General features: G+C 34.0%; 2 protein-coding genes across 3 annotated transcripts in view; both read right to left on the reverse strand.

Moving 5' to 3' along the window:
- LOC143250559 (calcium-activated chloride channel regulator 1-like) overlaps positions 1 to 317 on the reverse strand; it is a 29,647-nt gene extending 29,330 nt beyond the window's left edge. For both annotated transcript variants that reach the window (XM_076501307.1, XM_076501298.1), the window contains exon 1: positions 187 to 317. In XM_076501307.1, coding sequence (XP_076357422.1) covers positions 187 to 216 — 30 coding nt within the window. In that variant the 5' untranslated portion in view covers positions 217 to 317. The remainder of the gene's footprint in view (positions 1 to 186) is intronic.
- On the reverse strand, positions 252 to 22,422 carry LOC143250569 (calcium-activated chloride channel regulator family member 3-like). Its single transcript, XM_076501331.1, has 7 exons — positions 22,016 to 22,422; positions 18,073 to 18,403; positions 16,135 to 16,297; positions 7,043 to 7,181; positions 3,495 to 3,613; positions 1,012 to 1,123; positions 252 to 390 (listed from the first exon to the last, which is right to left on the reverse strand). The coding sequence occupies exons 1-7, from the start codon at positions 22,199 to 22,201 to the stop codon at positions 328 to 330; spliced, it is 1,113 nt and encodes a 370-aa protein (XP_076357446.1). The 5' UTR covers positions 22,202 to 22,422; the 3' UTR covers positions 252 to 327.
- Positions 22,423 to 24,171: the final 1,749 nt, after the last annotated feature.

The following is a 24,171-nucleotide window of genomic DNA, read 5'->3' on the forward strand; positions in this document are numbered from 1 at the left end:
TAAAGAACAATGAAAGAAACTTCCTATTTTCGTGGATCTATAGATTAGAAAATTTATGCTTTCAAACAAATATTTTTAAGAACTGCAAAATATGAAAAAATTTAATTTATATTGCGAGAAAGAAGAAGTGCATCCCAATTAAAAATGCTGAACTGTATATTGTAATTTAATTTCAAAAGAACATACCTTTATAGAGTCTTTAACAGTGCAGCTCATACACGCTAGCTGGGTGTTTGAACCTAACTCGTGAAAGCTTAAAGAAGTGGGTACTTTTTCAAAGTGACTGTCCAGATTTTGCTTTCGTAAGTATAAGCGACTAGACCAAGTTCAGTGTCTGGAAGAGCTTGGTATTGTGCGAAATAGTTGACAGCTTGTTTTATAGCTTGAAATCTATTCTGGTAGAAATATAAAACTTCACTTCGCTTTAATAAAGAGGATAATTACTTTTTTAACAATCAAGTGACAAGTTAAAGGATATAAACACAAAAAATGTAAAATAATTCCACGCAATACTGTTATATTTTGCTTATTACAGTTATTTTAAACAGTAGAATTGAAATTTACTATAAATAAACAAATCACATTTCTTGTTGCAAATTATGCTTATTGGAGAGAGAGAAAAAAAGCTTTATTAACTTATATGACATCACTATTAAGTAATTATAAGTCATATAGGATATATATCTTAGTTTAAAAAGAAAATCGTATAATACCATCCACCATTTACATAAATTTATAGTTTGCTAATATACATTTTGGATTTTTACACTGTCATTACTATAAAGAAAAATTATTAAAATGCTGGTCTAATTTTATTATTCGGACTACATACATTATTTTATTGAAGTTAAAACTCTAAGCTGATCTTAAAAAAGAATAGTTTGTTTTCCTATTTACAATATATCTTTCTGGAGAGATGTCAAAATTGGGGGTTTATATTTCTCTTTCATAGAAATCAAATGTACTTAAACCTATATTCTTTAATTTTGTCTATCAAATCAATAAACTCACATATTCGTTCATCTTATCTGTCCAATCAATGGCAATTACAATTCTCATATCTTCTTCTTGAACATAACGAATCTCTGGGAAAGTTACTGCATTACCGACATCCTTTGTTTCTCTAGAAAAGATTTATTCCATTTCAAAATATAGAAAGATATGAAACTATTAAAGTATTTTATCTTAACAGCATAGTGTTCTTCAAGTTTCGTGAATCATTGTCTATTTCTTATACTTTTACAACATTGATATACTTTAAACTAGTCTTAGTTTTTTAGGTTAATTTTGATTTTTTTGTGTTATTAGTATAAGAGATGGAGTTATTTTAGTTGAGATCTAATTCAAAGTTACTGAACTGCCTTATAACTATTTTATTTTGCTAAGCTTTCTTCTGCATTGTGTCTTGAAAAAACGTTTTTTGCACTGCTATCGTTCAGATGTTATTTATAAATTACAACAAAGAGGCTAATACAACTTTGATGTCACACTCCTCACCAATTACATTCAACCTAGAAGCAAACACATGTATTAATGTTAAAGTAAATTGTGCCGTTTTACTGCCATTCAGCTGTAACCTAGGAATCAAAGTGGGAAAGGGTGTCTTTTATTTAGGGTAATCGGACAAAATTACACAAGGCCTGTCTGCTGGCTATCCTTGTGGAAAGACAGTTAATCAACAGCACCACCGCTAAGTTTTAGTTATTCTAATCCAAAATGAGAGCCACGATTTTTTTATTGCAGCAACAGAACGCAAACCATGGATATTTGATTCATAGTAAAATAGGCTAATATTAGGCCACATCCAAGCAAATGTGAGACACAAGTCTCGCTTCTTCATTCATAAAATTCAAACTGCTTACCTTATATAGAAAGAAAACGGTTGGTATAGGTAGAGAAAGCACTAGTGGAGGAGTAAACAACGTTTCGACCTTCTTCGGTCATCGTAAAGTTCACAAAGAAAGAAAGGGTTACTGACCGGTAGTTGACCACATGTTTGAAGGCGGTTGTGTAATTGAGTGTAGGAATGTAGATGGCGTGCTTAGATGTTGGATATATTTATTAATATAGATATAAAGGTGTTTCTTTGTATTGGTTTATTTTGGGCTTGAGTTGTGTAAGTAAGGCTTCTTTAATTTTGCATTTGTTTATGTTTGTTTGTTTATTTAGTATTTGGGTGTTATCTATGGTTATGTTGTGTTTATTTGATTTGCAGTGTTCAAAAACGTGTGAAGGTGACTATTTTTCTTTGAATCTGGTTTCCATTTTTCTACTTGTTTCTCCAATATGGAATACTTCTATACCTATCCAAGATTTTGAAATCTAATAACAGTAGCGAGTAATTAAAAATATTTCAGAAAATGTCAGTTTGCACTCGAAAACACTGTTTCAAATAATATAATTGTCTTAGTGTGGGGTTTGTTTAATTATCTTTCAAAAAGGAGTAAATTAGTTTATATATACATTTATAAGTAAATTTGCAAAAAATAATAACTTATTATCTAAAAATACAAATGGTCCATCGTATTTTACGTTTATATTGCATAAACTGTATATGGATCTTTCCATTACCAGAAGCTTTGATACATACTGCAAATATCATTACATAAGTAAGGCAAATTGATAAGATAAGTGCTAAACAATATACACAAATAGAACCAGGTAGTTAAGCCATTGGACTTGCAATCTGAAAGTCACAGGTTAAAATCTTAGTCCAACAAATATGCTCGCCCTTTCAGCCTGAGGGCGTTATTAGACAAGGTCAATCCTACTATTCGTGGGTAAAAAGAGTAGCGTAAGAGTTGGCGGTACGTGGTGATGACTAGCTGCTTTCCCTCTAGTGTTTTTAATTGCTAAATTGGGGACAACTAACATAGATAGTGTTCGTGTATTCTTTGCGCGAAATTAAAACACACATATAGCGCTCAAAAACTCGTAACCTTTCGTTACTATGCAACTTTGGTTTTATGAAACATTGCACAAACTGCTAATTCCGCTTCGGAGGTAGTGAGAGCAAGTTAATGGACTAGTGTTGCATAGGCCTTATCATATCGGTTCATAAATCACATTTAAATGGTAGTTACACAAAAAAGGAAAAATTCAGAACACACGAAGCACAATCGGATAAATTTCAAGCAATTTTACCATTTGGGGGAAGAGTTACTTACTGGACGTGCAGTAGGTTTAATATGGCTTATAGATTATATAGTACTTGTTACTGCGTCCGTTAGGACCATTCTTGTGTAATCCCCCAACAATTTATATACATAATTGGATTTTTTTAGATATTTGAAGTGTTGAAAAAATTAGAAATATGTCTTAAGTTTCATATTGTTTGACCTTACATTTAAAATAAAACAAAATTTGCATTAAAAGCAATAACTTAATTTGATGCAAGGATCTTACAATTTTGTTCGGACAAATTTGTTTTAAATATAAATTTCATTATTCTCTTCTCTGAAAAGATAAAGAAAAAAAGACAAATATTCACTTACTTAAAGTCCGAATTTTGTTCTATAATTTCCCAAGTGCTTTTACCAAAACAAAGGACGTTTTGTTTTGTCGGGGCTTTATCGTTATGAGGATTGTCTCCATTGTCGCAGAAGTTGTTTGCCTTAGATGGAAAATATCATTGAGTTATATTTTACGTCTGATGTTATAACAGCCAGTACTTTTATGGCAATTATTATTTATTATATTTTATAAATAAATTCCATTTTGGTAATATATATCGCTGACAGTAGGACTTATTCTAATTCTAAATTTAATTAACTTAAAGAAATATATCGTGTTTTGCATAATTCATTAACTTAAGTTATCTTTAATGATAAAGTAGTTAACCAGAATAGCTAATTTCCCCTATAAATAGTTTTGACCTATCTTTAAGAAAATAATTTTTCTTACCCTAAGTAATCATGTTTCATAACAATTTATCTTAAGGGAAATCATTACTTATTAAAAATGTGTATTACACTTTATCTTAATGAAAGTTCTACGTCGTCAATAGTTAGAGCGTCACTTGTCAGGTACGCTGTTAGAAGGTGTCATACTGGAAAGGAGATGACAACGTCATAATCCCACAAATTATCACCAGAGGGAGACATGCTTGGCCGCTTTGACAAATAATCATGACTGTAGTTCTACGAATTGGGGCCAGCACGAATTTGACCAACATGTCTTAGCATGACTATAATTAATACAGTAGGTACAAAACACCACTTTATTAGACAATTACATTTCCTGGTCATTTATAATTAAATTGTCCTAAAACAATGATATCATGAAATAATTAAAACTAACTGTTTGACGCTTTAACTAATTTCCGGTTTTTACTTAATATGCAAGATAAAATATTTTATTTTGCACACGAAACTTTTATAGTTGTATTCTGTATAAGTTTACAAGAGTAGACGCTATACTTCCATATGTAATGAGGTGATCAATGTCTATATTTAATTACGTTAAAACCATTATTTTGCATATTTTAACATCTGTATTATTTCATTTTGCCACCACTAAAAATAATAAATGAATGACTTACTGTTTATTCATCCATTTTCTATAAAACATTCTATTGAAGCTTAACATTACTTTAAACTTTGGAACTGTCCATAGTTTCTTTCATAAAACGTTCTGTAGGACACTTACTGTTTCCTTTTCACAAGCAAAATATACTTATTATTTGAACGAGACAGTTATTAGAGCCAATTATTTACTTTGATCGTCCTGTGTCTTGCTACAGCTAAATATAATAAGTGAACTATTTACTGTTCATCTTTATTATTATTTAAAATAGCAATATTCACATGAAGGTTAAAATTACATAGAACTTAGAAACTGTCTAATGCTAAGATGCTATTAAAAAACACGCATACAATCTGGACACTGACGTCACTGTCAGGAATTGCAAAGGTCGTCACGTGGTCACACACAAAGAAACAGTAATTCTATAAATGGAGGATGATATGCTTATTGTCTCAACGCATCATCATCACAAGATTTAATCACAGGTAAAACTTCCCTCTACAGTACAATAAAAACTGTAAAAATATTGGCGTCTTTGTCGTCCACGCTTTATCCAACCTCCGACTAAGAAGAGAGGAGACTGATGAAATTGAAAGTTCGATTTGGTTATTCAACAGTTACGTATACGGTAATCTTTCCCGCCTGACACAGCGGCCTAGCAGTGCACCCTCTGCTGACACCTTGTTCGGGGGCACCATCGGTTCTGCGCCCTAGCCCCGTATCAGCCAATCACCACTTACTATTGTAGTGTAAATTACCATCGATGAACATAACTGATATTGGTTCGTATACTTTAGTCTTTATGAGCTTTTCTATTGTTTTTGTTTACAAATTAATTAAGTGAAATCAAAGTATCACTGCATAATAAGTATTGCTTGTTTGAGAAAGTGAGTTACTATAACGGAAAATTGCAATAAATAATAAAAATTAGAATGTTTTATAAAAATTAGTTTACTTGATTGAAAAATAATAATAAAAAAATATAATTTTTAAGTTGGGAAAATTTATTATGACAGTTAAATTACCAAATAAATGTCACAAGTTATGATCAAGTCATAGAAAGTGTTATTAACATATATCAAAATAGCTAAATGATGTCCCCTAGTGGCACAGCGCTACGTCTGCGGACTCAAACTGCTAGAAACCAGGCTTCGATACCCGTTGGACAGATAACAGATAACCAATTGTGTAGCTTCGTGCTTAATTCCAAAACAAGCTAAATAATAAATAATTTGCTACTAAACAGTACAGCCTGATAAATACATTTCTTACGGGATTACTTGTCCAAAACTTTATAAATATCAAACAGTTTATAAATGGGAGAAAAAGAAATTTTGGTAAAAAGCTGATTCATTCATATCGTTCTGTTTGTCAAAAAAAATGTGTTATTTGGGAAACAAACCTGCTCTGTGAGTCTTAAATGCGGATGTCAACACTAAGTACATCTATTTCCGCTAGACTTGGGAAGAAATAATTAAAATAAATCTGTAAGTTGACATATACTTCTAACCACAAGGTGATACTTTGTTCTAAATATAATACTTAACGTCATTAGAACAACGTGGTTCGACACTGGTTGTCGATTCAACCATTTTGCTTCCTCCAGGGATTGTGAGCTGTAAACATTATATATGATGAGGGGTTTTTCTACCAATATTTCTTCCAGATGTTTGTGTTGGAACGGAGCTCTTATTTTTAAAAAGCACAATAAAAGACCTAAGTCTGATATTAATTAGTAAGTTCAATTATAGCATTAAATCTACTTTTTGCAGTCGAGTGTCGATTTACAATATTTCCTATAAAAATTATATTCTTATGAACGGAAGCAACATATTGGAGAAAAAAAATGTAAAAGGATCAAATCTTAACTGCTATTATAATTTCAACTATAATAAAATGTTCCCGATTATGGATTATCGAGTAAACTAGGTTGAAAAATACTTTATCTTATCCAATAATGCATTTATCTAATGTTTTTTCTTATTCATTTTGTGAAACACACGTGGATCACAACGATAGTGAGAATATAAACATTGCAATAAATTTGTATTAAACTTGTCACAATGAGGGATCCCTAAAACAAGTACGATTATTTAGTACAGTAAATTATCCAGTGAAAATAAATTAAAGACTATTTGTTTGTTAATTATTAAGCACAAAGCTGCACAAGGCTTTGCAAGTTTGTTTGTTTGTTTTTGAATTTCGCTCAAAGCTACACGAGGGCTATCTGTGTTAGCCGTCCCTAATTTAGCAGTGTAAGACTAGAGGGAAGGCAGCTAGTCATCACCACCCACCGCCAACTCTTGGGCTACTCTTTTACCAACGAATAGTGGGATTGACTGTAACATTATAACGCCCCCACGGCTGAAAGGGCGAGCATGTTTGTGGGGATGCGAACCCGCGACCGTCTGATTACGAGTCACATGCCTTAACACGCTTGGCCATGCCGGGTCTTGCAAGTTATGATTTTAAATCAGATATTTACCAACAGTAAAGGTTGGTGTAAAAGAATACATACATTAGGTAAAAGATAGTGATACATGAAGGAAGACAGCACGTTTTCATTATCTTCATCTGGTGTGTGAAAGCACTGGTTACCATTGGGTCGTCCGTTGTTTAGTTTCACGGAAGGTTCACATTCCTCTCCACTCGAATCCCTGAAAATACCATACAGATAAATATGTGGTAAATATGAATACAGATAGATATGTGGTAAATATACCATACAGAAAGATATGTGGTAAATATGAATACAGATAGATATGTGGTAAATATGAATACAGATAGATATGTGGTAAATATACCATACAAATAGATATGTGGTAAATATGAATACAGATAGAAGTACTGCGATTGTATGTTACGAATTAACGTAAATATTATTCTAAATACTATTCAGCCATGTATATAATCACACGCTTTTGTCCTGTTCTACCTAACTCACTTACTATGAGTAAATCCAACATAATACAAAGAATGATAACTCAAATAAAATCAAAAACAAAAACCGTGATATTTGTTCTATTGGTCAAAGAATATTATGATGAAGTTATCCTTAAAAATTATAATACAAGCATTAGTCTGTGGAGCGGACAAACAGAATTGAAATAATTTTATAACAGCATTCACAGTGTTTTTGTAAATAAATGAATTGGAAGGAAAATGACACTAGGGTCAGGCATGGCTAGGTGGTTAAGGCACTCGACTCATGATCCCAGGTCGCGGGTTCGAATCCCCGTCACATCAAACATGCACGCCCTTTCAGCCGTGGGGCGTTATAAATGACGGTCAATCCCATTATTCGTTGGTAAAAGAGTAGCCCAAAAGTTGGCGGTGGGTGGTGATGACTAGGTGCCTTCCCTCTAGTCTTTCACCGCTAAAGTAGGGACGGCTAGCGCAGATAGTCCTCGTGTAGCTTTGCGCAATTTTCAAAAACGAACAAACAAGAAAGTATTATCCTATTACACGGTATCAGTACGTCACCTGTTTGAGATAAAACGAGAAGACTGTTTCGTAACAATCCTGGATTGTTACATTTCAGATAAGATATTAAAATTTCATGTAGACGTAACTATGTAAGCATTACTTTAACGTATATGTAGTACATGGTTAAAGTCTTCATGCTGCTGTATTAACTCGATATTTGTGGGTTCAGATTATTACGATAATTTTATACCATTTTTGCTACTAATGTGTAAGTATCGTATTTATACTTATCAAAACGCACTAAACAGATCAAAATGGTTGAACGTACTTAAGTCAGGAAAAAGTAAAACATATCAGACGAAGCGAAACTTTCAAACGTTGCTGTAACTATCATCATGGTGAGTTGTTTTTGAGTAATAGGTAAAAAATAATACAGTTTACAGTTCAGTTAAACTATAAGGAAAACAATTTATTTTTTCCACTGTAATGTACACGTTTTGTGATATACGGTTGTATTAGGCCTAACACACACATAAAATTAAACAGCCACATACTTGTTAAATTTCTTCTGTTATATGTAACTCAACAAAACAATCGGGTTGACTAATGCATTCAGTATTCGATCGATAACACACTCATATCAATACATTATGTTAAACTCTTTCACTGGTAAACAAAATAACGAAATTCATATATTAAAATACTGCCCATAACACTGTTTTTTCACTGAACAACGGTAATAAACAAGTAAAACAATAATATATTAAAGTTAAAATTATGAAATTAGTAATAAAATCACTATTTATAATTAACAAAAACTACTATTCATAAATATACATTAAAATTATTGAATCATTAATTATATATTAAGTAAAATCACAATACCGACAAACAAAACAAAATATTTTATTTTAGTTACTGTCTTCAAATTGTTGATTCACTAAATCTCTCTTTTTTTTAGTGAGTTTGTTTCCTGTAGCTTATGCCAGAAAGATGAGATAACCTCATATCTGTTCTTATCACTTGCTGTTGTAACACTGGGAGTATTTTTTCCATGGAGCTGACTGGGGGATTCCACTGGTTACTCCATCTCTGTTGACATTGTGCAAGTGGCCTTAACAGGAACCTCCCGCTCTTCAGCAAGTTAACTTGTCTTTAGTGAAGCTGAGCGATTGGTTGCTTCGATGTCAACGTCTGTTTTGTTTTGCCTGTTTTTAATTTCGCGCATGTTGTTCACACCGATCCAGCTTCTTGCTTCGTCTCTGGAGAACCCTGTATAGGCTGGTGACTAGTAATCTGAGGATAGTGGGTTCGAATCCCCGTCACTGAACATGGGGGCATTGAAAAGTTCCGGTTAATCCCACTATTCATTGGTAAAAGAACAGCCCAGTAGTTGGTAGTGAGTGCTGCCTTCCTTTTAGTCTATCACCGCTAAAACAAAAACGTAATTAGCTATCATGTAGCTTTGCACGAAATTCAAAACAAATCAAATAATCTCTAGATAATTTCCAACCTCTCGTTACTAAATCAGATACTAAAATTGTAGCCTTGGAACCAGTGTTCATTAAAAAACTGCTGGAATTGCCATCGATAACTCAGACAACTCATAGTTTCTTTAAATGTCACACTCCATATCTCTGCTGTGGTAGATGTAATATTCTCTTATTCAACATATGGTTTTCTAGGTTTAATATCAACAACCGATTCCTTCCTGTCTCAGCTGAAATGAGGATGTTTCCCACTTGATAACAGTTCTTTTCTTTCTAAGTATTTGTCACAGATTTTATCTGTAATTTCTTGCAATATGTCCAATTTTAAGCTACAATTGAAAAAATATATTGTCTTTTGGTTATAAATCTTCCATTCTGTATGGAACCTTTACATACGACAAATAAATTCAAATTTAGTGCTAATTGAAAAGCTCCTGATAAAGAAATACAACTACTCCGGTCTAGCCAAATCCGCATATTCTTATCCACTATACCATAAATGAATTATTCATGTGTCAATAAATCCATGCATCAGTGTAAAACAGTTGACCAAGTTTTCCGTAAATTCAACCAAGACGTCATCTTTCATATTATGCTTCTCTTAACTGTATGTTTGAAACTTCTTTCTTGTGTAACACATCAAATCTGATGATAAAGAACCCAGCAATGTCTGTTACTTGTTACGCTCTCAGCGAGAAAATTACTTAATGTTGCTAAAGCCGGTTCTCTTAAAACGGCATCAAATTGATAAAAACGTTATTAAACAATATTTCATCCATTTTCAGTAAAAAACATTTCGAATCGGGTCTCTCGTGGTAAACGATTGATTTTAATGAATGATGTGAAATTTGCCATCTAAGTATTAAAACTGGGTTAAGAAATAACATAGTCCAGGAATGTTCTGTGATCATAGATCGCCCATCGCTAGTAATAATAGGTGTACAGTAAATGGGTTCTCACTTCACTTATTTTTATGATATGGTGTTTCAGGTTGAAATTCATGGGCATATACAAAGAGAAAAATAGCCAGACTGGCAACTTCCCTTACATATTGATTTTCTACATGTTTTATTCTGTCATTGATGCTCATGTTTACATTAATTCTTCTTTTCAATCTTAAATCTTTTAACTTCCCTTTCAAACTCCCTATCTTATATTTTGACTCAAGATTTTCTGTAATTTTCTATTTTGTCTTCCTTTAATTTTCTACCCCTATTTTCTTGTTCTTCTTGTAATTTTCTGTCTCTGTCATCTGCTTTTCTCGTAATGTTACGCCGTTTTCTTCTTGATATCCATTTAATTTTCTATCTTTTTATCATTGGTGTGTGTGTGTGTGTTTTTCTTATAATACACAAGCCACATCGAGCTATCTGCTGAGCCCACCAAGGGGAATCGAACCCCTGATTTTAGCGTTGTAAATCCGTAGACTTACCGTTGTACTAGCAGGAGGCTTTATTATTGGGCTTCCTTTAATTTTTCTGTTTCTTCCTTCTGTATCTATTTTACGAGGTACGATCAAAAAGTTCTAAGACTTCACCTTCATTCCAAAGAATAATGTACATACATCAGTATTATATGTTATCCTTTTCAAAGTAATCTCCCCCAGCTGATACACACTTGTTCCAACGTTCCTGTCATTTTCGGAAGTAATGCTGGAAGTCTTCAACTGTTGTGCGACTAAGTTCTGCTTTCACAAAAGTATGGATGGTTGAAATGTCATCAAATCTCTTTCCTTTCAACTTAATTTTGATTTTCAGGAACAGAAAAACGTCACACGAGACGAGATCTGGAAAATACGGGGGATGTGGTATCACAAGAATACTTTCTTCTGCTAAGAATACTTGAACAGACTCAGCAGTGTGTGAAGGCGCGTTTTCATGAGGAAGACGCATACAAAGGTTTACAGTCAAATCACCTGACACGATCCACAGTAAATGTCCAGTTCATCAGCAATATCGAGGATAGTTAATCGTCGATCACTTTGATTTTGTTCACCTTAGTGACCGTTTCATCAGTGGACGATGTCGACAGTCGCCCAGAACGTGGGTCATCTTCCACCGATTCCTGGCCATTTTAGAAGCGTTTCATCTAGTAATAAACGACAGCCTTACTCAATCAGTCATCACCAAAGACAGTTCTTAACATTTTGATGATTTCTGTTCCTCCTTTACCATTGTTCACACAAAACTTGATGCAAACACGTTGCTCTTATTTTCTGTTCACTTTTATTACAACAGGGACAAGAGATACGTCTGTCTTTGAACATATTTTTCGCAACATGGGTATAATGTTTGGAGAAATGGCTTATTCGTGGGGTAGATCACTATTTGTACTTTGTACACACCTCAGTGAGGATCAATGTTACACTGACACCTGTAATAGAAGAAGTCTTAGAACTTTTTGATCAAACCTCGTGTATATTCTGTCATATTTTTTCTGTTTATTTTCCTGTTTCTCATTATTTCCACCAAATGTTTATCTCACTTCAAACAAATTTGACCTTTAAGTTGTTTTTCATACTAGTTATTTATATGAAAATAACCGCCATAACTTACACCAGTGTTATAGCAGTTTGTATATTGACGGGTTAGTTTTGATTATTCGGAAAAATAATGCAACGTACAATCTCCCTAATGTCAATTACTTAAAGTGATTATTTCTTCGACTGTACTGTGCAAAGTTGATAGGCTTAGCCCACATACAAAACTAAACAGTCACTGGTTAAACTTGTTATTGATTAAATCATTCAGTAAGCGATCTTTAACACAATAACAGATTCAATAACTGACCGCTGTTTTATTGACCGAATAAGCAATTTACAGATTAATTTGTTGTTATTTTTATACATCAGAATATTTTTTCCACAAAATCGCCAGCAAATTGAAAACGTCAGTCACGTCCCCATATTCAGGAATCTATAGACATCACACAACACAAAGTCGTTATGTTTGTTTGTTTTTGAATTTCGCGCAATGCTACACGAGGGCTATCTGCTCTAGCCGTCCCTAATTTAGCAGTGTAAGACTAGAGGAAAGGCAGCTAGTCATCACCACCCACCACCAACTCTTGGGATATTATTTTACCAACGAATAGTGGGATTGACCATAACATTATAACACCCCCACGGCTGAAAGGGCGAGCATGTTTGGTGTGACGAGGATTCGAACCCGCGACCCTCAGATTACGAGTCAAGTGCTTTAACCACCTAGCCTTGCTGGGCCTAACTCGTTGGAAGCCTCAAAAATTTCTTCGCTAGCCTTCTTTTCGCGAGTTGCAACTGCATATCAAGCAGGTCCTTGGGTCTCAAAAGTGTTTTATGAATCTTAAAAGTGGGTATATGCGCACTGAGACGATACCATAATACAGTAAAACGTGTCTAAGCTGGAAACTGCATAGGTCGGAAACCTGTACGCGCCGGATATAACGAAAGATTGCAGCATTGTTTTAAGATTTCTCTTATAAAAGGCCCTCTATATGGCGAAACTATCTTTCACCTACCTCATCTATCAACAAATCGAATTAGAACCTGAGTAAGGCGGAAAAATGTTTTTGATTGATATTTTATTTAGATATTAATAAAGTATTGTTTAATTAATAATTTGTTTAAATATTAATAATTTTTCGGACATTTTGTTGCAGTAGGTATTGGTTAAACATATTCTGTTCTTTTTTCTGCCGTCATTATTTTTGCAGTTAAATTAGATTCATGATTTCTGGAAATATTTTTGTTTTTTAGTGCAAAATTCTACTCTTTAAATAATTAACACGAATAAGGTAAATTCCTATTTTCCCTAATTTTAAAATTAAATTTAAAATTTTAGAGAAAATTTATCATGGGTAATAGGTAAAACTGAAAATTCACGCTGTTTCAAAAACTTAAGGAAGGATCGACTTTCCGTGGAATGGAAAGCGAATAACAAAGCGTGGATAACAAGTGCCATATTCGAGGAACTTTTGAACAAATTTCTACCTCCATGTACAACATCAGTTCTACAACCACTAGATAATGGAATTATACAGTGTATAAAGCTGAAATACAGAAAACTAATGTTTCAGCATATTATTGCAAACATGGACGACTGTAAGAGAACATCTGAAATGACCATGTAAATTGATGTGTTAAATGCAATTGCATTCTTTAACTCATTCAATCAAATATTATTCTTGATAATGGCGGAGATTGTGGAGAAGTTGTTTCTTATGACAATTCTAGTGAAATCCAAACTCTGATTGTGAAGATTGATGCAGATTATTCTGTGAACGCGGAAAGTTTTGTGAACGTTGACAGGAATATTTTAACAGAAACTGATGAAATTGACTTAAAATCTATAATAGAATCGCAAGATGGTTACAGTGTGAGATGTTCAGAAGATGAATAAAATGGAAAAGATAGTGAGGAAATAGAAATTCCTACTTCACATTAACGCTATCAAATTGTATGCAAAAATGAACTTCGTGAAAAGGCCGTAGAATTGGCGTTCTCTTTTAACCGCAAGAGAAAGGCCATTGAAAACCGAAACAGTTGAAACTGGACACTTTCTTCAAATAAATTTGATTAAGATTTTGTTTACTTAAGTGTATTTTGAATGTTTATTTTTGTTCTTATTCCAATAGATATAGCATAAACAGTATAATAACTTTATTCACAAATTATTTACTTCCCTTGAGTCAAGCAAGTATAACATTCCACTCAAAAATTATACATACTTATGGTTTGTTTGTTTGTTTGGGAATTTCGCACAAAGCTACTTGAGGGCTATCTGTGCTAGCCGTCCCTAATTTAGCAGTGTAAGACTAGAGAGAAGGCAGCTAATCATCACCACCCACCGCCAACTCTTGGGCTAATCTTTTACCAACGAATAGTGGGATTGACCGTCACATTATACACCCCCACGGCTGGGAGGGCGAGCATGTTTAGCGCGACGCGGCCGCGAACCCGCGGATCACGAGTCGCACGCCTTACGCGCTAGGCCATGCCGAGCCTACATACTTATGGAAATACATGTTCACTATGTCTAACCCAGAAAACCTACTTGTGCCAGAAATTTTACTCGGTCCCGTGCGATTCCGTCTCAGAGAGGTTTTAATGTATGCGTCTCTGGGCACAAAATATAAGCTATTTTTAATATTTCATAAGTGCATTTATCATAAGTTTGGTCCTGCCTCTCCATCTCTATGTACGCCGCTAATTAGAAACATTTTTTAAAGTTGTTTGTTCCTTTTAGAAATTTCGCGCAAAACTGCAGAAAGACGAACTGTGCATATCGCACACGGCCACAAAGTGCGGAGCAAGTTTTACGGCAAAAAAGTGAATAATAATAATATTAATAATTAATTATTAGATTCACAATGAAAGAAGCTGCAAGTGGGGGAAAGCTCCCGCCCTCTCACTCGTAATACCATAACTCTACTTTTTTTAGTTTAAATAAAAATAAAAATTAAACGTCGTGCGCATGGAAATTTATGAAAAAAAATGTCCACAGTTATTTTTCATTAAAATGTTGTAAATGAATGTAAGGTTAGCGGCAAGTTTATGAACTCACAAAGCTTAGATCCGGGGTTTATTTCCTTATGGTGCGCTGCGCTAAAACAAACGTATAATTGTCCCAAATAATGTGTTCTGTAAAATAAATAAAAGTTATAATTCTAAACCCAGCATATCGAAATTTCAGTTGCACAAAATTCCATTCCATGATGTTATTTTAATAATAATAATAATATACGAGGGCTGTTCAAAAAATACGCGGACTGACGTCATAAAACAAAATGTACTTTATTTAGAAGTTACAGGTCTGGGACTCCTTCAAAGTACTCTCCTCCCCAACGCACACACTTATCCCAACGGTGTTTCCACTTGTTGAAACAGTCCTGGTACGCTTCTTTTGTAATGTCCTCCAGCTCCTTCGTCGCATTTGCCTTAATCTCGGGAATCGTCTCAAATCTTCTTCCTTTCAAGGGTCTTTTGAGTTTGGGGAACAAGAAAAAATCGTAAGGAGCAAGGTCAGGTGAGTAGGGGGGTGGGGAAGAACAGTGATCGAGTGTTTGGCCAAAAACTCACGAGTTCTGAGGGCTGAATTTCGCAGCAACGCGGTGCATCTTCAATTTTTCGATCAAAATCTCGTAACAAGATCCAACTGATATCCCACACTCTTCAGCAAGCTCCCTAACAGTCAAACGTCGATTTGCCCGCACCAGGGTGTTGATTTTGTCGACATGTGGGTCGTCAGTTGACGTGGAAGGACGTCCAGGACGCTCATCATCTTCAATGGACTGTCGACCATCCTTAAAACGTTCATGCCACTTGAAACATGCCGTACGCTTCATAGCAACATCACCGTAAGCCGTGTTAAGCATAGCAAAAGTTTCAGTCGCAGATTTTCCAAGTTTAACACAAAATTTCACAGCAAGTCGTTGCTCCTTCAGGTCATTCATTCTGAAATCCGCCAAACGAAAAAATCGCACTTCACTTAAAACCGCGTAGCTAATACACAAATGAAGATATCTGCAATCGGGAAATGGCGTCGTAATCAGCTAATCTGTGCAAACCTAGCGACACCAAGCGGATTCTCCTGGAACCAACTGGAGCCGCGCAATTCAAAAAGTCCGCCTATTTTTTGAACAGCCCTCGTATCTTATTTTGGTATAGTTATATGCAATTCAACATACATAAAAAATTATTAACACATATACTTACTGAACTTTGTACGAGACATTAGTGTTCGTACAGGACGTGACGTATATAGATTCTCTCTTTCCTGGAATTCCATAATACAATGGGTAAATAATATCATTTGCATAACCAATTTCGTCGAATACACCATAGCGGTACTTCGCCCATTGACGTGCAAATGCTTGGCCTAAAAATAGAAACGTATATAAATATATTATTAAAATAATTTACTTGCTATACAATGTAAGTTATATAAATTTTGTGATGCTGGAGTGATTTTTCAAATCACATATTAGGCATAGAAACAGTACACGCACTTAATTAATAATATTCTATTTAAACTGCTCAACAATTTCACAGTCTCTTACGATAAGCCATGATGAAACATAGCTGATACGGTTCTACATGGCGCTACACTGAGGATTTCAGTGTCAATACGTCATATCTGTAATACGTGTTGTCAATAATGTAATTAAACTAATAAATTGACGCTTGGGGAAAGATGTTGGTGTAACGGAATACAGTTTTTTTTTCTAAATATTCGAATTGCAACTCAATATGTGATCAAGAACAAAAAAAGAAATTTTATGTATATTTTGTATTTATTGTTACAAAATTAACTAAAACGATCGCAAGCAACGAAACTGAAGCCAAAGTTTCAGACAATATCATCAGAGGGAATTATTTAGACAGTGTATTAAATACTAAATCATTTTATGAGTCAGCCAGTTAAACAAATAGTGAGTTAGTTACTGTGATCAGTGTTATGCATATATGTTGGGTTTGTACTGCAGATATGAGAACAAATTTAACAAGTGGGTGTTCGGCTTCATTTGTGAGTTAAACCTATCAATGAACGTACTTTATACTGTTGTAAGTCTTGCACACTACTATCTCAGGAATGAATGTTCTTCTTACCGTTAAGTTTTGTTTGTTTTGAATTTTGCGCAAAGCTACACGAAGGTTATCTGCAGTGCAAGACTAGAGGGAGGGTCGCTAGTCATCATCATCCACTGCCAACTCTTACCAACGAATAGTGGGACTGACCGCCATAGTATAACGCCCCCACAGTTGAAAGGGCGAGCATGTTTGGTGTGACCAGGATTTGAATCTGAGACCCTCAGATTACAAGTCGAGTGCCTTAACAACTTGGCCATGCCAGGCCTTTTACTGTTAACTGGACTGGACTTTATGTTATAAAATAACGAAATAAAACCCACCCACTGGCAAAAACTATTACATAAATATGTAATAAGTAGGTTCTTCAACGTTGTGCATTTTTTTATTTTAAGTTTCACAACCTCATGTAATTATACCATTACAGAGCATTGCATTTGCAAACACCTCAAAATATAGAAAGAACAATCTATCGCAATGACAATCTATCTAAAAATCATGTTAAAATACAAAGTACATAATCTCGAGCTTCGTACGTGATATTAATCGAATGAGTGGAGATATTTGTGGAATAATAAATATGGCACATTGTATTTGCATCACATCCAACATAAAAGACACATTGTATTTGCACCACATCCAACATAAAAGAAGAATTATAGAAACTGAAAGAAAAATACTGGTACAAATTTAACTGCCAATTAAAGTAATGAAGATAATATTAGAAAAAAAACACACTGAAAAATACAAAATACCTGCATTAGTCTAACAATAATCAATTACATAAAAAATATATTGTTATCCAGTTTGCAGGTTGTAAAACTAAACATGTTGAAAAATTGTGAACATGTTAAAGTAGCAATATATTCAACAAGCATAAACTGTTTTCTGTTTTGCAATTATTTTAAAATTAATTGATATATTATTTCATTTTTAGATCAAGATCTGTTAATGTAGTTCGTGGCACGTGATTTCCATTTTGTAATGAATTTAACATGTAAAGGTGTAAAATTCAATTACATAAAAATAAGTTATTTAAAAAAGCAATAAACTTGATACTTATACCTCCTGATTTAAACTTTGGATGATTTGCGGTGAGAGATTCTAGTTCTGATAGGTAAGTCTTTGTAATCTGTATATATTTTCCTGGTATACCACAACCTCTGTATTGAAGAGTATGAGGCATGTCTCCAAACACACCTCCCTTTGGTTCTATAAAGATATCCGCCAGCTGGTACAACTCTATTTCAGGTGAATGTACTTTCACTCCTGGAAGGAAGTTCCAGTTTTCTGAACTCGGCTTCCAGGATTTGGGAATCAAGATTGTAACTTTCCCTAACTGAGTTTTCTTTTTTGTTACCTCAAATAAGCTTTCTGATCCTCTAGTGAGAAAAACCTGCACAAAATATAAATATTTGAAGAAGTAAGCCTACGGTACCTTGTAAAGTGGTTCAATTGCTTAAAAAAACACACCCTTCCCTAGTGGCACAGAGGTATGTCTACGGACTTACAATGCTGGAACCGGGTTTCTTTACCCATGGAAGCAGTAGACAGATAGCCCATTATGTAGCTTTTTACTTAATACAATAACAAACGCAAAATATAAATGTAATTAGGTTATTTTAACTGTTGCATAAAACATAATCACAAACAAGTTAAAGTATTCGTTATTATTTTATCAGAGTTTCATAATCTATTTCTATTAGCATCAATGAAACTTTCAACAAATTTTACGTCTTTCTGTCCTCGTAGCTTAGTAGCAAGTCTAAGAGTTTATAGCACCATAATCGGACATTTCATTGTATAGCTTTCTGCTTGATAACAAACAAAACATTTATGTGAGACATTAGCTATGATTATTGGAGGATTGGAACAGAAAACGTATACTAATTTAATTTTCTACAATGAACTGAACTTATTTTTTTTCGAAAAATCACTTAATGTTGTGAGCATCGTTCGCAATGCTACAACGTAGGTGTCGCCATCAGGGATTGATTCATCAGGCTTGAATACTCACCTTTTGAACTTCAACTAAATTTTAATAGAAACGGAAGATTAAAGCTAAAATTTTGAAAAATAACTTTTGAACATAGTCTTAACCATTTTGTGGTCACAATCCGTTTCGTTTCCAACGGGTTTCTTCAATTTGACTTACTGTCAATCTCGAACATCCGACATTGTAGCGCCCGCGTCGCGCTAAACATGCTCGCCCTCCCAGCCGTGGGGGTGTATAATGTGACGGTCAATCCCACTATTCGTTGGTAAAAGAGTAGCCCAAGAGTTGGCGGTGGGTGGTGATGACTAGCTGCCTTCCCTCTAGTCTTACACTGCTAAATTAGGGACAGCTAGCACAGATAGCCCTCGAGTAGCTTTGTGCGAAATTCCCAAACAAACAAACAAACCGACATTGTAATAAGTTGCTAGTAGGAAAGTAGTTTCGAAGTTGTAGTCGATTTTACTTCTTTCTACCACGGGGAATCGAGCCCCATGTTTTAGCTTTGAAGTTACCGAAAACTTAGAACCACTAATGGCCATTTCTTACATCGTTTAAGTTGTTTATACTGCACAAAATTCTTAAGTAAATGTGAAAGATTATGTTAAAAAATGTTAACGAAAAATCAAATATTCTGTTCTACAACCATGACGAGACACAACTAGTTATTAAGTAATATCAATGGCACCAGAAATAATTTTTTATTCAAAACAAGTGCCAGGTGATAACGCGTGACCTGATACACAAATATAGTTGATAATGTCACAGTCAAAATATCCAAAACTCTGTTGATTTCTTAGTTGATTTAAACCATATGTTTTATTTTTAGATGATACTACTAGCGATGGTACTGTACAATTCGTTGTTTTCGATGAAACTGAAATCTAATATATGAAAAAGAAGGAAAAATGCCTACACGAAAGCTTATGTTGGCTTTCGACAGGTATATTTAACTAATACAATACTTGTTATGGGCACCATTAACTCTAAAATAAAATAAAAATTAATTGATTAAACTCGAAAACCAAATTTACTAACTTTGTGTGTCTGCTACTAAGCACCAAACTACACAGTAACCTATCGATGTGTTATTCACTACACAAGATCGAATCCCGTACTTTATCCTTGTAAACCCTCAAGCTAAACGCTTAAGGCCATAAACACCAATGTGTGTTTTCTTTTTGCAAAGCCACATCGGGCTATCTGTTGAGCCAACCGAGGGATATCGAACCCCTGATTTTAGTGTTGTAAATCTGGAAACATACCTCTGTACTAGTGTGGGCATAAACAACAAAGTACACCAACAGCTTTAATGTTCTAGAGAACTAGTAATCATTTCTTAACATATAATCATCCTTCAATTTCCATCTTTACATGTTGTTTAAACTAATAGCGCTTTCAGTTAATATTTTGTAGTTGTACTACATCACAAGTATAGTGGAAGCACCCCTAACATACAAATATGATGTCGCTAGCAGGGTTCTGTATTAATCAGTTTATATGATCAGTCGTCGGCTGTAGTCTATTCGTGTACAACGTAGGAGAAAAAAATCCCTTTTAAATAATCTTAAAGATTTTATTCACTGAAACTGTTAGAAACTGTTAAATTCAAGTTATCATAACAACTATAACACTGAATATTTTGGTGTAAAGGGCGCTCACCTCACAATCTGCTGTTTGCTGGATTGAAATTTGAGCAAACACGCTCGCCCTTTCAATCGTGGTGACGTTATTATGTATTGATCAACCCAAGTATTCGTTGAGGAGGATTATAAAAGTAACTTAAGAGTTGCTGGTTGGTAATACCAACCGGTTGCCTTTCCTATGGTCAGTAGTTCAAAATTAGGTTTCAGTCGACGAAAAATAGACTTAGTATCTTTGCCATAAACAAACAAAAAAGCAACATTAAATACAAATTATTTTAAAATAAAATAATAGTATGTTTTTTTATACTTAAGCGCAAAGCTCAACTTGGAACCCTCCTACACCCCAACTGGCTCTTGGATAACTCTTACTGCTTATAACGCAACCTAACAAATATAGATACCCGTGGTGGACAAAGCACAGAAAAAAAACCTTTGTGTAGCTTTGTTCTTAACCCCAAACAAAGAAATAATTTGTTATTACCTACTGTTTGTTTGTTTAGAATTAAGCACAAAGCTACACAATGGACAATCTGTTCTCTGTTCATAGTAGGTATAGAAACCCGATTTCTAGTGCTGTAAGTCTGTTGTGCTACAGATGCCAGTAAACAGTACGAATATGGATTTCATCAACAAGCTATTGTCTTCATGTTGTTTCAAGACGTTTTCAGTGAGAAGTTTCTCTCATGAATACATAATATTGGAAATAATTGATTCATATTTAACATTTTATAACTTTTACTTATATTATATATATGAGTTAAAATAAATAAGGTACGATTTTACTTTGAATTATAAATATATATATTATTATAGTCCATTATTCAGGATATATCACGTGTTTTCTATTTTTCTTCTATCACCAATTTACTTATACCCTACTCAGAGCAAAGCAGATGATAGTTTTAAGAAATTTAAATTTGGCTGTAACTAAGGTAGCGATATACGAAACACATAGTTTTATATATATACACATACATCACACGCACAGAAATAAACAGCATAACACTTTGAATCACCGAGTCTGTATATTTAGTTATAGGGATAAGTGGACATAACATGACCTTGTTCGCCTCCCTTTGCCACTCGAAACATGTTGTTGAATTAATTCTGGAAACCTCCATTTTACATGTAAGAAGTGTTTTATTGTAAAAATTAATATTTCAAACAGAAAGTCAAAATTCTGAAGAGCATGGCCATTCAAGAAAACTATTTTTAAAATTCAAAATACTGGTTTCGTATTCAGATTTAAATAATACCCTAATATCATCAGATTACCTAAATTTAGGAACTTGAGTTAGATAATACTTGTACAAGAATAGTTATGTTAAATTAAATAAACTATCAAATTAAAATAATGTTTAAAAACTACCTGAATCTTATTAATTATGTTCCCAATATCACTGCTCGCTGTGCTTTTGTTCTCATACAGATATGGAGAGAGTGCTATGACTGTACCATCATACTTATTGTCAATCAATTTCACATCACTTGACGAAATCGCGACAGCCAAGCACATGAAAATAAATCCTGTTAAATATTCTCTCGTAGTCCACATTATTGGCTGTTCTACTGATGTCTATCTTCCTCACAATATGCAATAATCCAGTCAAACGACGTAACTGCTACAGTTTGAGTAGCTTTCTTCAGATTTGGTTTCAATTTCTTGTTTCATACACACCTTAAAATGTGTATATAATAATGTGGTTATTCGTTTGAATTCACTGTGCCCAATAGCATGTTGGTATAGTTGCTCGTAACGTCTGAATCAAGATACAAGACCTTCATGTGTACTAAAGGTTGTGATAAAAACGTAGAAGTTGCTAGGATACAGCTGATAACCGGATAAAAATGATAAAGTGGTTTATTCTTCACTACAATCTATTACAACGTTTTAGAGCAATGTGTTTATCAAGATTCCTAACAAAAATAAACACAATTCTTTACAAGACCAATAATGTTACTAAAAGTAACATCCATATAAAACATAATATCGTTAAATATCAAAACAGCATTTTTACTAATATTATACATATTGAATTAAAGTGGAAATCGAGGTCTAATTATGCAAACATATGTTTTCTTTTCTGTGTGTTTTTTTAGCTACTAGTAAAAGCTTATACAAGAATGTGATCGTGTCCTCTCTCTTTCTTTCTGTACATAAATATATAAATATAACTGTTGTCACAAGAAAACAAACCCTCTGGCACTAATGTAACACATAACATTAGAAGCACCCCCAGTTTCTATACCCATGATGGGTAGAGCACAGATAACCCACTGTGTTGCTTTATGCTTAATTCAAAATAACAACAACAGCAAAATATTAGAAATAAATTATTATTTGATGTCATCCAACAAACAACGAAAATAACAAATTATCTTCGTAATAACAGCTATATGAGTTTTCAAGTTAAACCACAAATCGTGGTACGTGTACCTCTGGTGGTACGTTTAGTTATTGTTTGCGTTACACGAAAATATTAATACCGCGATTATACTATCTTCTTGATTGGGTTCTGGGATATATATAAATATGCGAATGCAGACCTTTATTAGTGTTTGGTTATTGTGCAGAACCTGGTAGAATCTGATTTACTTCGAACTTCTTCCTCTCAGAAATGTATATATATATTTATATATAATAGGTATGTACAAATTTTATAATAAAATCAATTTGAGCTACGCCTGTTATACATACTACATTCCTTGCTTCTAGACACCATTCGCTAGCATAGACTCGCCAGTGTTTTCTTTCTTTCAGGCCCGGCACGGCCAAGCGTGTTAAGGCGTGCGACTCGTAATCTGAGGGTCGCGGGTTCGAATCCCCATTGCGCCAAACATGTTCGCCCTTTCAGCCGTGGGGCGTTATAATGTGACGGTAAATCCCACTATTCGTTGGAAAAAGAGTAGCCTAAGAGTTGGCGGTGGGTGGTGATGAGTAGTTGCCTTACCTCTAGTCTTACACTGCTAAATTAGGGACGGCTAGCACAGATAGCCCTCGAGTAGCTTTGTGCGAAATTCAAAAACAAAACAATTCTTTCTTTCAATCTGACAAAAATCTCATCATATATTATTCAATTGTACCAGAAAAAAATAATCACACCCACCCCAATATTAAGCAACTATTAAATATATTAAATTTTGCCAGTAGTCTTTATCGTGTTTCGAAAATTAGCCCTTAATATGTACACTAATGGAAAAAAAAGTGAAAACCACCATATTAGGCAATTAGACGTTACTTGCTACTAAATGTGTGTACGTCTATATTTGGGTTTTATTTAATTAACCTATACGTAACCTTATTCAGTTTCTTTTGATTTACTTTATATTACTGTCTACCATTAATTGTAGTTTCTGCGAGGCAGGATTAAACATGAATGACATTTATTTTCAATTAATATAATCATTATGTATAACGTAGTAAAGACTGATCGACGTTATTAGGAATGTTTTAATTCAGTTATCAAGTGTGTTCTTTACGTAAGCTGTTTTCTTTGGTTTTACCGATCCTAGAATCTCCTTATT

This window comes from Tachypleus tridentatus, chromosome 1 (assembly GCF_004210375.1).
Source record: "Tachypleus tridentatus isolate NWPU-2018 chromosome 1, ASM421037v1, whole genome shotgun sequence".
NCBI lineage: Eukaryota > Metazoa > Arthropoda > Merostomata > Xiphosura > Limulidae > Tachypleus > Tachypleus tridentatus.

What these genes read in the sequence shown, in the direction of transcription:
- LOC143250569 (XM_076501331.1), bottom strand. Translation starts at nt 22,201, where the DNA reads ATGTGGACTACGAGAGAATATTTAACAGGATTTATTTTCATGTGCTTG. An exon ending in GAACAAAATTCGGACTTTAA is followed by an intron (nt 1,124 to 3,494) that starts GTAAGTGAATAT and finishes AATCTTTTCTAG; the next exon opens with AGAAACAAAGGATGTCGGTA. An exon ending in CAGATAAGATGAACGAATAT is followed by an intron (nt 391 to 1,011) that starts GTGAGTTTATTG and finishes CTACCAGAATAG; the next exon opens with ATTTCAAGCTATAAAACAAG.